We start from the raw sequence: 16,407 nt of genomic DNA on the forward strand, positions 1-16,407 counted from the left end.
CATCGCCGTGCTGCTTAGCCTGTGCGCCGTGGGACTCGCCCCTCTGACGTTCAGCAACAAACAGGTAACATTCTAGTACCACAAATCTTGTTGTTCAGCTGTTTTTCTGCTTCACATTCTGTTATTTTTTTTTTCTTCTTACGTTCGGTATTCTGACGTGCGTAAATACGTTTGTAGGAAATTTCTCAATTGTCGACAACTGTGAAACGCGACCTGCGCCAACTGGCCAAAACTGTTGACGCCTTGAAACGCGATCAAGACGCCTTAAAACGCGATCAAGATGACATGCGCAAACTTTCCGCAAGTGTTGACGCACTTCGAGCAGAGCTGAAGCAACTTTCCCAGACAAGAACGAGTGGTTCTGAAGGCAAGTTATCTTTGTTAAGAAATTAAATAACATAATTCCTACAGGTTACATTTTTTTCGCTTGGGTAACCCAGGATCTTCAAATATTTTGCCCATGCGCCTTGGAGAGGAGAGGACACATTGTTTCTAAAAAAAAAACTCTGCCATAACTACTGGAGGCTACACGTGTAAACAAGTTTATCTGTGCTCAATTATAGCCAATTATAGCAGTCAAACTAGTTATCAAATTAATCTAACGTCTCCTGTTCGCACTTATTACATAGGTACATTATGTTACGTATCAGTATGTTACAATAACTGTACACTACACCGTCTACCTCTGCCAACAACACAGACTCCGACAAGCCCCAAGACTGTCAGGACATCCTTGACAACGACGAGACCACGCCCAGCGGCGTGTACATGGTTTATCCACGGGACAACCTGGGCGGCTTCAACGTCTTCTGTGATATGGACACGGACGGAGGCGGCTGGACGGTAAGTCTGGTCTGAAAACTATAATTTCTCAATGCACAATACAGCTGCATTTGTGGCTATAATTTTCTTTTATTTGACGGAGAAGTTTTATTTCATTGAGAATTTATTGAGAAGTTTTGTTTAAAGGTTATCTTTTTATACCTTCGTGTGTAAAATATTGTTTTGGGAGGATAAGCTGTGAGTGTGTGTGTCTGTGCCACTAGTGTAGGATGACAGCACGTTGGTGGGGGATTGACAGACAGAATTAGAAGATGTTAAATGTCTCAGAGGTTGAAGGACTTGACCTGAGGAATTCAGCAAGTCGAGAATTTATTCTCAATCTCGGATATTCTTGTTGCTCTCAAAGTTATTCCAGAGACGCCGAGACGGAAGCGAGGACTTCTACCGGGGCTGGGCGGACTACAAGACCGGCTTCCCTTCCAACCTGAACGGCGAGTTCTGGCTGGGGAATGACAACTTGTACCGCCTGGCTGTGCAGAAAGTCTACCAGCTCAGGGTGGATATGGAGGATGCGGAGGGAAACACGGCGTACGCCGCTTACGACACGTTTGCCATCTCACCTGAATCACAGAACTACAAGCTCCACATAGGGACTTACAGCGGTACTGCAGGTAAGGATGTGCTCGTATCATGGCATCGTAGAAGTGTGTAGGCAACATGACTTTGTTTTTGAACTTATCTCAATGATACTATTTTTAAACTAAATGTAATCTGTAAAATCTACGATCATTGTATACACATATATATTCATTTTCGAGTATAAAAATCTTGTTAAAAGACTGTTGCTGAAAAAGACAACTTGAATACAATGTTTGACATAATTATGAAACGGATTCATTGCAATATCGTTAAAGAAATAACTAATGCCAATACGCATCAACACAAAGGAATACCTCGTCTTTTTATGTGGAGTAAATGTCTGTTTTTGTCACAGGAGACAGCTTGACGTACCATGACGGGAAACCATTCAGTACCAAGGACAGAGATAACGACGAGATCACCTCCAGCTGTGCTCAGTGGTACAAAGGTGCGTGGTGGTACACGTCAGGTTGCCACTACTCCAACCTGAACGGCCTGTACCACCTGGGTACTCATGAGGGTAACAGCGACGGCGTCAATTGGTACCACTGGAAGGGTAATAACTACTCCCTGAAGCGCACTGAGATGAAACTCCGACCAGCTCCATAACGTCATACATTGTGTTTTTTTTTTTTGTGTGTGTGTATCTCCTACGAACTAGGCGTTCAAAGGTGCGTGGTGGTACAACAATTGCCACTACTCCAACCTGAACGGCCTTTATATATATATGTATACATATACCACCTGGGTACTCATGAGGGTAACAACGACGGAATCACCTGGCGCCACGGGAAGGGTCATGAATACTCCCTGAAGAGCACTGAGATGAATCTCCGACCAGCTCTATAATGTCACACATTGTGCATTTTTTGTGGGTATCTTCCTAGGACCAAACATTGTATGGTCCTGGAAAGATACCCACAAAAAATTCACAATGTGTGACATTATAGAGCTGGTCGGTAACATTGTAAGCAGTTTGCAGTGTTTGTGCTATTTTTTTATCTAAATAACAAAAAAAAAACATAAATACATACAAGATGACGCCGCACTCAAGTTCCATGGAACTTATATTAACGGAGCCATCTACACAAAATGTTTGAACAAAGATATACCGATTACATGGAAAAATATACTGATTACATAGAAAAATGTGCAATTTCTTCTGCAATGATGTGATTTTTCTCTCATTTTACATGAGCATGGCTCTGAGGCTAACATTGCAGGTCATCAATCGTATTGCTGTATGTTACCAGTAGTGTTCATTATGATCTCACAATCAATAGAAGAACACAGTTAAGCTTTTTAAAACACATAATAATCATTACACCATAAAAGGTTGTCATCAGTAGAAAGGAGGTCATTTTTAAACATATAATAGTCCTTACGCTAAAAAAAGGCTAAAAAGAGCGTTCCTTACAATGAAATTGAAATGTAGTTTTTTATTTAAAAAACGGACTAAAAGCATAGGACATTTTGAACAGCTATGTTATATATGTACTCAGCCAGGCCTGTACTCAGCCTTAACATTTATCTCACAAATTTAGATTATTTCTAAGAGAGAAACTTTCTAAGAGAGAAAAATACAAGGCATCCTTTTATTGCTGTGATAGAGAAAATGTTAACATTTGGCGAAGGAATGTGGTCTTGGAACTCTAGTCGGACATGTTTGATCACTCCAAAGGTCGTCTCTTTACCGTGATGATATTGTGGTATCCAATGGTATCTAGTTACATCTTGGGGTTTGTTATGTGATTGACGTATTTATGGGTTCACCACACCACGAAGTGATGTGGTGAAACCATATTGCTTTTTCTGATGTTTCTTCTCCTCCTCCTTCTCCTCCTCCTCCTGCCATATCTTTAAACGGATTCAGCTTCTTCATTTTAGGGCCTAAGGTCCTGAAATTTGGTATGGAGGTACAGTGGGCAAATACCCCTAGGCGTTTTTTAAATGTTTGTGATACAGGCTTTTAGAATGGTTTTATTTGAGTTTTTTGGCTGTATTATAGCTAATGTATTACTGTGTTAGTGTGCCATGTTTACCACGTCTGGGCATGAGTCATCACAATGGAATGCAGGGCATCAACCAATAGGCATGCAGCTTTCCTCTATACTTCTTGCTGATTGGCTGTTGAAATTTAACTTGATTAACACCTGCACACTGAGCATTTCCACCTGCACAGAGCATTTCTTGCTGATTGGCTGTTGGGATTTAACTTGATTAACACCTGCACAGAGTATTTCCATACTGACAGTATGTCTTTATTCAAGTGTTTTGGTAGGTATTTCAAGCTTTTCTGCTCCAGCATTGGAATGCGGGGCATGAACTTTTTTTTTTTATTTTGAAAATCAACAGTTTGCATTATGCAATTAAAAATCCTAACCAATAAAGTAGGGAATAGCTATCCAACTGTTGTTTTAGTTGTATGTTACTTCATATTATAGTTATATCAATGTAAATCATTGTTTCCCTTGTGTTTCTCATTCTTTCCCTGCCATGTGGTAAAATGTGGTGAACCCATCGCTGTATTTGCTCCAAAGCAAATATTGGCCTTTCTAGTTAAAAATGTCTTTTACTGTGTGATACCTTGAAAGTACCATTGATATCTCTGAATTTAATGGTAATGATATGTTATATGGCCGTTTCTTTTTGTGTTTTCTTTTATAAATGTCCAATGGTTTAGTTACTCTTACCGTATATTTTGAACAGCACAATAGTGAGTGAAATGTACACGCCGCAGATTTGCATCTTCTGCTACAAAATGTAAGAAGCCACATGTGTATTTCTTTCAGAAACTTAGGCCACACTGACATATATATACCATTACCACTACCACGAATTGATTTTGTTACCTCTTTGAGAGTAAATCTTAACAATAATCTAAAAAGCAATTGTATTTTAGAAGTATGTCCATAAGTAATTTATAAGATGTAAATTTATTGGTTCATGTGTAAATCTTAACAATTACTTAATATTATGCATTCGTATTTTATAAGTATGTCTATTTATAACTGAACCCTACCAGACATTGCTACATATGAATATTGCTTTGTATAGCACTTGAGTGATTGTCCTTAGAATTTGTAATGATTGAACACGCCAATTTTAACGTTGTATTATATCGTAACGATTTTCACTCTAAATGTTTAACTACTTAAATCAGACTGACACGTTTGTAAATCGCCTCACAATTCAGCCCGTCACGGGTGCCAGGAGGCATTCATGTAAGGCCACACCAAGTAAATTTTATGGATGGCGCCCGCGCGCACATTGATTTTGGCCCGTTCCAAGAAAAAAAAAAGAAATTCCGCTTCCTGTAACTATGACCACGGTGGTCAAAATTGGGCCTCGATCTCCCCACCTGCAGTAGAACCCGAACCATGTTCGATCTGACGTAATTCGAATAGAACGGTGTTCGAAATGGGGTCACCCGCGGTCATTTACAGTAAACCTGGGTCTTCAGGCCCCTTTTTACATGGGAACCTCCTAGCAGAAAAAAACCCACCTTTTAACAAATATAAACCATTTCCTGGACAACTAAATGTCTGCCTTCATTTTGTAGTGGGCTGGAACATGAAACGAAGCTACTGCCGTTATTGTGGGTGACCTTGAAGATCGCAATGCTTGTAGTGTACTCAACAGCCTAAATAAACACTCTTCATATTCATGCCCTATGACATGCGTCCAAAACTCGTTTAAGATTGGAAGCATGGAGAGTCCAACATATCTCATTGACGGCTCAAAATAACCGTAACGGGTTTGTCCAGAATCGTGTCTTAGGGATTTTGGAAAAAGGACCTTGATTTTGAATTATGAGCAATTGAGTGCGAAAAATGTCAAAAAATGCCGTTTTTTCACATTTATGTCGACAAAAACTATACTTAAAATCAGAAATTAAAAAATTCCTAAGACACGATTTTTGATCTTATTCTTAGTCGTCGAAAAATATAAAAATCGGGGATCTTGGGTAACATACGTAGCCAATCTTAAACGATGTTTGCCTAAAAACATGACTCGGACTGTCTCGGACTGGCGCTACATATCCCGCAAAAAATCGTCTTTTGGAGCGAGATTTTTCCATATGCCTGTGGCTATTGACAGGATCGTCCTGTCAATAGCAGAAAATATTGCACTGCTGACAGGATCGTCCTGTCAATAGCAGAAAATATTGCACTGCTGACAGGATCGTCCTGTCAATAGCAGAAAATACTGCACTGCTGACAGGATCGTCCTGTCAATAGCAGAAAATATTGCACTGCTGACAGGATCGATAAAATTTTGGTATTTTTATTTCGTACTGGAAATTTTGGGGTGGGCGCTGGTTCGTGTAGGTCTTATGTAGATGTTATTATGTATGCTATTAGGCCATTTTTTACGATCCTGCGCTGTGGCCCCTGCAGATCGTCGTGCATACATTGATCCGCCGCTCGGTAGCGCGCACCTGGCCTCCCGTAAGCAATGCGGCGGCAGTGCGTGCCTGTCGCCCCGACTAGCCTCTACCAGGCACCGCGGATCGCTGGAAAAATAGTAGAAATTGGCCGAAATAAAGGGAATAAGGTCGGCTAACTCCCTTGGTATATATTCCCTTTATTTCGGCCAATTTCTATTATTTTTCCAGTGATCCACGGTGCCTGGTAGAGGCTAGTCGGGGCGACAGTAAGCGCTAGCCATTACAGCCGGCGCCACGGGAATGACACAGCGGTCCACCGGCGGGTACCAGTCGGGCTAGCCTGGGTGCCACCCCGCGCGCGAGTGTCTATCTCCTAAGTAAAAGTCACGGGAAGCCATACTCCCGGCAGACCTACTTGGCACACTGGGTCTAAATTCTAAATATCTCCTCGTGCATGAGGCGTTAATATAGAGGGCTTCGCGTGGACGAAGGGGTTTGGGTGGATAATGGTAGCGGACAAATACGGTTTCTCCCGAAATCTATCGCCAAATAAACGCCGGACTCTGGGGCACCCAGGGTTAACCGCCAGGCGTGCTAACAGCAACACAACAACCCGCCCCCACGTAACACTAACCAGCGTGCCAGGCCCTGCAGCGTGCCTTTGCCGGTACTGTGGGGCCCAGTGGGGCCAGTAAAATTCGGTGGCCAGCTGGATACGCGCGCCAGGGGGCTGTTGTTGTTAGCGGGCCGGCTAGCTGAACCGGCCACACCAGCGGTACTTTCCTGGATTTGTTCCATTTGATTTCGAAGTTGTTGAAAGAATAAATAATGGATAGAGATCAACTTCTTTTTGTCTTTTTTATTGTCTTCATCTTATGTAACCGCCTTCGTATTTCAGACAGCTTATGCATGAAATTCGCTTGTATTTATATTTTGAACATGTCTAGTTTTGACATATATCTGCTGGAGTACTCTGTATTGATAACTGTTAAGTTAAAAAAAAACGTGATGATAGCCGCCATCGTGAAACGCCTAATCTGCAGTACAGTAGCATATGCCTTCTGACTGGTTAAACAAATGAAAACAAAGAAGAAATCATGTCAAAAGAGCCCAAAATGGAAGATTTAAAAAATCCTGTCAATAGTGCCAAAAGTGGCACTGCTGACAGGACGATCCTGTCAACAGTGTCAAAAATGGCACTGCTGACAGGACGATCCTGTCAGCAATGCAGTATTTCCTGTTATTGACAGGATCGTCCTGTCAGCAGTGCAATATTTTCTGCTATTGACAGGATCGTCCTGTCAGCAGTGCAGTATTTTCTGCTATTGACAGGACGATCCTGTCAGCAGTGCAGTATTTCCTGCTGTTGACAGGACGATCCTGTCAATAGCCTCAGGCTTTCCATATTTGTAATTTAACTTAAACAACTAACATTAAGCCTATGTAAACACGATAATTTCATTTTATTTTGACGGAAATTACCCTTCAATACTATTTGTTTATTTTCAAGTGGTTTACGGGTAGTTCAAAACAGGCCAAACTTGCGTCTTGTAACCTGATACGTTTTCGAACCCCCTTAGCAATGGGAAAGAATATCATAGTGACAGACCGCCGTGGACCAAAGAGTCACGACAGTGCCGCAAATCGTCAGATTGACGTGAAACCCGTAACGCGAAAACAGGACAGGACGACAACTGCTATTCCACCTGATTTATTGCTGTTTTGATGTACAGACTTTTACTACCACCGTTACGGGGGGAAGTGAGTGGAAGAAAAACTAGGTCATCTCACAAACTCGATAGTATCCACTGCAAATCAGAAAGATATAACTCTAGTGCAATACCTCACATGGTGCGACTGTTGAACTTGTAAGAAAAAAAACTGCCCTATTCTAAATTATATTGTATAATGTGTCTTCATGAGATCTTTTAAATATTTTAAATTTGTTATTGTGTAATTTAGCTACAGTATAACTACGCTTTTAATATTGTACCCTATATAGTTAATGTTTTTATCATCTGTTGTTAATGGAACCCCCACGCAATTCAGTCTGTGACTGCCATGTGGGAACCATTGTTATGTGTTTTACATGAAACAAATAAACCAGTATTATTATTATTATTATGATGGATAAAAGAGACTTCTTGCTTGTTACACATGTGTCACCTCATTCAATTTGTGTCCTAACATTTGTCTTCTTTTAGTATATTTCTAATCTAGGCATCTTGTTTTTTAGGGCCCTTCTTGGTTTTTTTTTCGCCCTCTCGCATTAGATTTAGGGTCTCCAAAGGACGTCATCCATAAAATTTACTTGGTGTGGCCTAACAACTAAAGTTCTAATAAACCAGTCTACTGCTACTACTACTATATGGATGACATCCTCTGAAGATCCCAAAACTAGTGCGCGCGGGCGATTAAGAAATGCTGCTAAACCACAGGAATAACAATTTAATCTGGTATTGTGAATTTCTATGTAGTAGTAAATAGTGGCTGGCTTTTACCACAAGCCGGAACATGCAGGCCTTGTGCGGCAGTTATGAATCGGCACTGTACTGATCTATGGCAACCTGGGTTCCGCCCTCAATAGTTAGGCCACAGAAAGTAAATTTTCTGGATGACGTCCTCCGCAGACTCCGAATCTAATGCGATAGGGCGGGAAAAAAACAAGGTGGGCCAAAAACAAACAAGATTCCTACATTTTCAACTTTTGACATCGTAAACTTGTTTAACAAGAAACGGTACCTTTATTGTGATACGTTTACTGCCAACTATTACAAACTGATACAACCTTAAAAATTAAAAATTTGAGTCATTGTACTAATTATATTTTTAATTAGCGGTGTAATCTAATTATTTGTTCAACAAATATTTACATCAAAACACGAAGAATGAAGCTGACAGTAGCTCTCTACATTAGTCATCCTAATCTTATAGCATCCAAGCTAGAGGTCGAGCAAAGTAAAGTAAGTAACTTTCAATAATTAGCTAATTGGTGTGCTAGTCTGTCATAGTTTACGCAAAGAATGTTTATGGTGACTGGAGTGTTTGAGCATTGCGCAATCCAAAGTTCTCCAATGAATCAATTGTGGTTCAGCATGGGGGAAAAATGCTATTGATATCGCTTTACAAACATGCGTAGCACAAGTCGCACAATAAAAGTTCTATGAAAAATCGACTAGTTGTGTATTCATTGGAGCATAATCCATCGGAAAATAGCACTCCCTTCTGGCCTTTAGTACTCCTTTAAAATGGTCACTCCTGGAGAGGTTCTTCAAAGTTGTTGTTTGTTCATTTGTCACACTTGTAGATTCAGCTTTTTCCTCATGACTTGTCAAATATGAAAGACAAGTGGCATTTCCAAACTGCATAGTAACTACGGGTGTTCTCTTACGTGGGTTTTTATGTGTTAGGATAATAAATACTTTAGGTCTGTCCTGAACCCACGCTCCCCACAGATGTAGCGTTTCTCATTTGTGTGTGTTGCTTGATGTTTGTCCAAAGCAGATTTGCGTGCAGAATATTCACACTGGACACAATTGTAGGGTTTTTCCCCTGTATGGATTCTCATATGTTTACATAAGTCAGATTTGTGAGCTGCTCTGTACCCGCACTCCCCACACATGTAGGGTTAATCACGTGTGTTTTGTGAGATGTTTGTCCAAACTGGATTTGCGTGCTGCAGAATAGTCACACTGGTCACATTTGTAGGGTTTTTCTCCTGTATGGGTCCTCATATGCACGGATAAGCTGGACCTTAGGGCTGTCCTGTACCCGCACTCCAAACATATGTAGGGTTTCTCACCAGTGTGTTTTGTGAGATGCTCGTCTAAATGAGATTTCTGTGTCGCAGAATAGTCACACTGGTCACATCTGTAAGGTTTTTCTCCTGTATGGGTTCTCATATGTCGGGATAAGACATGTTTGTATGTTGTCCCGAATTCACACTCCCCACACATGTAGGGTTTCTCACCAGTGTGTTTTGCTACATGTTGGTCCAAAGCAGATTTCCATGCTGCAGAATAGTCGCACTGGTCACACTTGTAGGGTTTTTCTCCTGTATGGGTCCTCATATGTCGGAATAAAGTAGACTTGTGAGCTGTCCTGTATCCACACTTCCCACACATGTAGGGTTTCTCACCGGTGTGTTTTGCTAGATGTTTGTCCAAAGAAGATTTGTGTGCTGTAGAATAGTCACACTGCTCACACTTGTAGGGTTTTTCTCCTGTATGGTTTCTCATATGTCGGTATAGGTCAGACTTGAAAGCTGTCCTGAAGCCACACTCCCCACAAATGTAGGGTTTCTTACCAGTGTGTTTTGCTAGATGTTTGTCCAAAGAAGATTTGTGTGCTGTAGAATAGTCACACTGCTCACACTTGTAGGCTTTTTCACCTGTATGGTTTCTCATATGTCGGTATAGGTCAGACTTGAAAGCTGTCCTGAAGCCACACTCCCCACAAATGTAGGGTTTCTTACCGATGTGTGTTGCTAAATGTTTGTCCAAGTTAAATTTCTGTGCAGTAGAAAAATCACACTGGTCACATTTGTAGGGTTTTTCTCCGGTATGGGTTCTCATATGTTGGGATAGATAGTCCTTTCTAGCTGTCCTGTGCCCACACTCCTCACACATGTAGGGTTTCTCTCCAGTGTGTTTTGCTAGATGAACGTCCAAACTGTGTTTCCGTGCTGTAGAATAGTCACACTGATCACACCTGTAGGGTTTTTCTCCAGTATGGGTTCTCATATGTTGGGACAAATAGTCCTTTCTAGCTGCCCTGTACCCACACTTTTCACACATGTAGGGTTTCTCACCGGTGTGTTTTGTGAGATGATTGTCCAAGGTACCTTTTCGTGCTGCAGAATAATCGCACTGGTCACACTTGTAGGTTTTTTCTCCTGTATGTGTTCTCATATGTTGGGATAAGTGATACTTTCGAGCTGTCCTGTACCCACACTCCCCACACATGTAGGGTTTCTCACCGGCGTTATGCAAGTTGACTTGTTGTGCTGCCGCCTTGTTTTTAGCATTTTTGTTTTGCTAACCTGAGAAACCCCAATGGGAGACCCATCACATGAGTTCTGACAAACTCCGGTTGGAGACCTTTGTTCTGCTTTTGCCATGTTTTTGTTGAGCCTGATGAGAAAATAAAGAACTTATAAGGGTAAAGCTTTATATACCAGACTTACGATTAGCAAAATATACATATATTTCTAATTCTAACGTGATCAGGCTTTGACCTAATTATTTACAACTCAGCAAATAGTGAAAAAACAAGGTGTTTTTCAGTTGAACGCCTTATGCGTACTTGCAGATCTTGTATTTACTTATTTGCATTTATATTTATATCATTGTATTTGTTTTAAAACCATCACAATATTCTAAACAGCTGTTTTCCTAATGTATGTCGTACATTAATGTGGTCAGGGGTCCAAATATGTTTGGTTTCGCCCCCCTCCCTCATTTCCACTACATTTTTATCCCGGAAATTTCTATAAATTACATCGTCCTACTGCGGTCCTAAGTCTTCTTCCACAGAAATAGCCTTAATATATTGACCTTAACTGTTAACATCTGGATATTTTTCTGTTCGTGTCTATGTCTTACCTGCTTCCTATGATGGTTTTTCTCTCGCATTACATATTTGGTAACCATACTATCCGTTTTCACATATCAATTTTACATGTTTCCAAATTTGTACTTAACGTTTCTTGCGAATCCAGTTAACATTCCCATATTTCTATATTATTCCACGTCCTCCAAAAAACGCCACTTTGCCTGATGGAGCATGACGTACATGTACGTGGCGAGGGTCCAACCAATTCCTTTCTCAAATGCATGTTTGGTTTCGCCCCTGCTAGTTTGCTTCATTGCGTTATCAAATAAAATGTTAAGACCACTTACAAACAGCTTCTACAAACAGCTTCTACAAACAGCGCAGAATTATGAAGATACACATGCTGCAAACTAAAATAATGGAAGTCCTCCGAAAATTCTCTTTGTAATGTATACGGTATAACCGCTTTATATCGACGAACAATGGGTTTGAAATATTTGTTTTCGCCCGTCGCGTGCCACCGGCGGATCAGTGTAAATTGGCTTCCCTGCAAGTGAAAGAACCGGATCCATGGGCCTTGATTGATAAATTATTCATAAATCGGTCGCCGCTAGAATGGCATTCAGTGACAAGCGCCCCCTCCCCCTTCAATTCCACAAAATACCATCTCGAAAACCTCTATATATTTTCGTCCTACTGCGATCCTTCTTCCACAGAAATGACCTAAAGCTAATCTTCTCAACATCGGAATAATTTTCTGTTCGTTTCTAAGCCTTACCTGCTTCCTATGACGGTTTTTCTAATTCCCGGAACTGGTGCTGCTTTGTCTTTCTGTCGTCTCGTGAGGTCAGAGCTAGAGGTGAACTGTATTATGGTCAAAGGTGAAGTTATCTGCCTGATTACCTATGTGGGAGGGTCTGCATGGGGGTCCTGGCAACGGTTAACGGTAAATTCAGCAGGGCCGATAACACTTAATGGTAAATTCAGGACGGTCGGCAACGCTTAACGGTAAATTGACAGCTAGGCTTTTTTCCGAGCTGCACTGGATTTGGTATCTCGCTTGGTGAGAAAAGGTGATCACTGACAAAATTACGTATTAACTTACATGTAATGAAGAACGCATTAAAGGTATGTGTTCCCTGTGTTTCCCACCTGCCCTGGTCCCCGAGTGCGTCCACAAAATGACAAATAAAAAGGAGTCCTCCGAGTCGACGTCGGCCAGGGCTCTACCCAGCTAGCTTGGCTTTTTTCGTCCGCCCAATTTTACCGATGGATTTTAGCTCGCAATCTAAGGGGGTCCGGGGGGATGCTCCCCCGGTTAATTTAGGTTTTAAGCCTTCAAAAGCGCAATTTCCCGCATTTTGAGAGGCAAATCATGGTGTTGAGAGTGTTTGTCGGTCCTTCTGATGTTTTCATATTGTTACTCAAGATTTTTGTTAATTTTGACTGTCAAGGTTGACGGATTCGTTAAAAAAATTCTCAGAAGTAACTCTCCGCAAACTTCCGGTAAAAAAAAATTCGAGCGTTGCGGAGCGAAAATCCGGATGGTACCCAGGCTACCTCTGTCGCGGGAAGAATTGGTGATTGGTGTATTCACCGTTAACTATGATTCGCTTCCAAGCCTTTGGGTTATACCAAACAGGATCTCTGGAGTAGGGCAAGTTTTTGTCATGGCCTGCGACTATATACCCGTTTACTAGGCCAATGTCGACCATTTCAGTTTGCAAAGGGTTCTGGTGGAAACTACGGTATAATATTGCTTGGCAAATTTTGATGTACTAGTAATGCTGTATTGCATAGTCCACCATAACCTGCTTGATTGCACTGCATTTGCAGTCACCTGTTAATATGCTTTTGATCTGCTTGGAGATAGCGACATGAAGTTATAGCGGTTATGAAGTAAACTGCAGCTAAGGGTGTCTGCCTTCAAAATCTCGCGAGACCCACGGAATTTTTCCAAAATGGCGTCACCTCAGCGGGAGGAAGAGCTCGATCCGAGAATTCAGGTACTTTCTCTCTTCTTTTACACCTAAATGAGACAGTTTTACGTATTTCCTTTCTAGTATGATGTGCTGCATCTCACCTGTGAATGTAGTTTTCCATACTACGCGAGAAACGTCGTATTTTAGTGACCAAAACGCTGTGCTTGAAGTGAAAACATACCGGGATTTTCGGAGGGTAGGAAAGCTGCTGACAAGACAAGACGTAATTTAGCGGAAACTAATTTGTGATCTGACATAATCTTGTTTGTTACGGCTCGTCATACGGATGGCAGATTATCCACGCCACTTGAATTTAAATCGCTAGATGTGATATGACGCTGAAAGCAGAGTCAGACGATTTCGTAGCTGAGTATATAAATAAAATGCGTAACGTTACTTACAGTAAAACAACCAGTACTAGTCTACAGATATACCGTTATGTTTATGACCGCTAGCCAAAAATATGGCCAACTCTTTATGGCCTAGGTCATATCCACTGAAGAAAATGCAAAGAAATAACAACAACAAAAGATCATAAAAGGAAATATTTAGCTTACATCGTTGCAGGCCACATGAATTATTTCTTTGGAATGTATGATGGTAAGTTACATGTATAATTTACATGTTTTCCTTCTAGTTGTAAATACTAGTTGCCATAATATAATTTTATTAATTTTTTGAAATTTCTTTATTTAATTACCAGTTCAGTTCTCTGTACAGTGACAGAATGCTGTTGAAAAATCACAAGTAGAATACTGGTACATATGTAGTCTTTGTCTATGCACAAGGGAACAGCCAACCTTTCTGTTTACCTTTCAACTGAAACAAATATTTTTTTAGGCAGGCCTGCTTGTCTGTTGTCAGTTCAAACACAGGGAGTGAATCCCTTAACCTTCTCCCTGCTGCCTAGCCTGTGTAACAGTGGGGGGTTTATAGGCGCTACCATCTGATTCGGCAAACAGGTCTAGACCTTTTAGCGGAGAGGTTAGAGTGTCTGACTGGGGCCCGGGAGGTTGTGGTTTCGAACCCCGGCCCGGGACCAGTGGGGTTTTTACTGTCTCCTCCTTTTTATTACAGTGGACAGTGGTGGTTCCCACACCGGCCCTGGGAGTTCTGGCAAAGAGTGCCACTCCAGGGATGTCGAATTCGGAAGATTCGAGGACAAATCTTGAAAAGAAAAGGGGGAGTAGTGTAACAGTGGGGGGGTTTATAGGTGCTACCAACTGATCCGGCAAATGGGTCTAGACTGGGGCCCGGGAGGTTGTGGGTTCGAACCCCGGCCCAGGACCAGTGGGTTTTTACGGCTTGTTTCTTACACCTGATTAAATCGCTTTACGGTTGCCGGCCGTCCAACATCCAGACGGCCCCCGAATTAAAGGGGCCACTAAAGCTGCAGACGGCAGAGTTTGCATTACACAGACTACCTGCTGCCTTTACCCCATAAACAATACACAGCAGGGCTCGAAATACTTTTTTCAGCCAGGTGGCGCATGTTGCCACCTGAGTCAAAAGCCAGGTGGCGCCATCAGTATTCAAGTGGCAACACTTCCAAGTTATCATTTTCTTCAAATCTGCCACTTATAGTTATATCTATTACGCGTTTTCTTCTAGTTAACTACTTAAGTTTTATGTTATAAAATAAAGTAATGTAAAGAACACAAAAGCTCTCAAACAATTTTAATAAAGAAACAGTTTTAATAAAGAATGCCACCTTTACATGTCTTCATCACAGGGCTGTCGCCGTGGGAATGCCACGCCTCTACATGGTGGCACACTTATGCGGGTGGTGTTACGTGCGCCATGTTCTTCGTTTGCGCAAGGATAATGTTACTCTCATCTACCAAATAAACATACCCCCCGGAATAAACATACCCCCCGGACAAATCTTCAAAATCTAATGAAAAATGGTATTAGCTCCCAGTTGATTTAAAAAAAAAATTGGGCATAGGTTCCCCGGATGACCCCTAACCGGGGGCCAACGGTGCTTCCACAAGTTCAACAAGTGAAAAATACATGATACAAAATGTACATGTATTTACTACCTGGAACTTGGAGCAATTTATTCCAAAGATGTTAACTGACATTAATATATTAAAAACTAAACCAAATCCTATTTCTCAAACAAATCACATATTGACACAGCTGAACAAATAAAACTGTGATCATGTTTATAAACTCCACTCAAAAACAATTTTTGAGAGACACTCGGGTCACAGTACTAAGCGTGATAATCTCTAATATCTCATCTGATTCTCCCAATATGTAAAGGGTCTTTACAATGACAGCATCCAACCGCACATACATAGAAACAAAAATATTACACAATAAACCAATAAATTCGGAAAATTTCTCAGTAATGTTTGAAAATTAACCTTACTAAAATATAAGTGAATTTTTATTTCAGTTGTAGCCGAAAAAATATTTTTCATGCGTTTAAAGTATCGTTTTAGCACTGTAATATGTACTTATTACATGTATCTATACATTTGGATGCTATCTTGACCTTTGACCATTGTTATTGTGAAAACAGGTCGGCCATGTTGTCTTTCTCGCCGTCAATTTTCGAGCCGTTTTTTCGAGCAAATTTCAACCGTTTTAAACATTTTACGGCCTCAAAAACTCATATAACGAGGAAAACAAGTTGTAGTTGCTATTTTCATGCGTAACATTTCTTCTGGGGATGGATTATTTTTCCGTCGAGCTGCCGAAAACTTAGCGGCATGCCGCAACCATGTGGTCGGGCGCGGCCGGCCGGCGGGAGTTTTACTTTGTATCGGTGAGCTTTCGCGATGTAAACAAAGACAGTCGGAGTTGTTTACAGAAAATTTTGTTGTGAAACGCCAGCGGGGTGTCAGATTTTCTACCAATGACAACGTTTTCTTTGCGGCGTCATGGCGAGATCGACAATTCATCGTCAATTCACAGGATTGTGCCAACAATGGAAATTATGAATAGCGACCCGACCCGTGCAATTAGCGCTCGATCCACGCCGCCCGACCGAAGAAAATTGTAATGACGAGCACATTTATCGGGGATAAAACTCCCAATTTTGAAAATTTT

The 16,407-nt window shown here is 41.3% G+C and overlaps 3 protein-coding genes across 4 annotated transcripts in view; 2 read left to right on the forward strand and 1 right to left on the reverse strand.

The window, feature by feature from the left end:
* The first annotated feature begins 693 nt into the window (after positions 1-693).
* On the forward strand, positions 694-2,031 carry LOC109470417 (ficolin-2-like). The gene is made up of 3 exons (XM_019769360.1): positions 694-843; positions 1,190-1,454; positions 1,778-2,031. Exons 1-3 carry the CDS (start codon positions 769-771, stop codon positions 2,029-2,031), a joined length of 594 nt encoding a protein of 197 aa, XP_019624919.1. The 5' UTR covers positions 694-768.
* Positions 2,032-9,507: 7,476 nt separating this feature from the next.
* Positions 9,508-10,698, reverse strand: LOC109470420 (zinc finger protein 431-like; the record flags this gene model as incomplete). Its single annotated transcript, XM_019769363.1, has 3 exons — positions 9,508-9,698; positions 9,783-10,202; positions 10,287-10,698. Coding segments are annotated over 3 exons (1,023 nt in total), but the record flags the coding sequence as incomplete, so codon positions are not given.
* A 2,609-nt stretch (positions 10,699-13,307) lies between these two features.
* Positions 13,308-16,407, forward strand: part of LOC109470412 (SH3 domain-binding protein 5-like) — an 18,930-nt gene continuing 15,830 nt past the window's right edge. For both annotated transcript variants that reach the window (XM_019769352.1, XM_019769353.1), the window contains exon 1: positions 13,308-13,371. In XM_019769352.1, the coding sequence (XP_019624911.1) occupies positions 13,327-13,371 (45 nt within the window). In that variant the 5' untranslated portion in view covers positions 13,308-13,326. The remainder of the gene's footprint in view (positions 13,372-16,407) is intronic.

The sequence above is a fragment of the Branchiostoma belcheri genome, unplaced genomic scaffold (genome assembly GCF_001625305.1).
Source record: "Branchiostoma belcheri isolate BF01 breed outbred unplaced genomic scaffold, Haploidv18h27 scaffold223, whole genome shotgun sequence".
Lineage (NCBI taxonomy): Eukaryota > Metazoa > Chordata > Leptocardii > Amphioxiformes > Branchiostomatidae > Branchiostoma > Branchiostoma belcheri.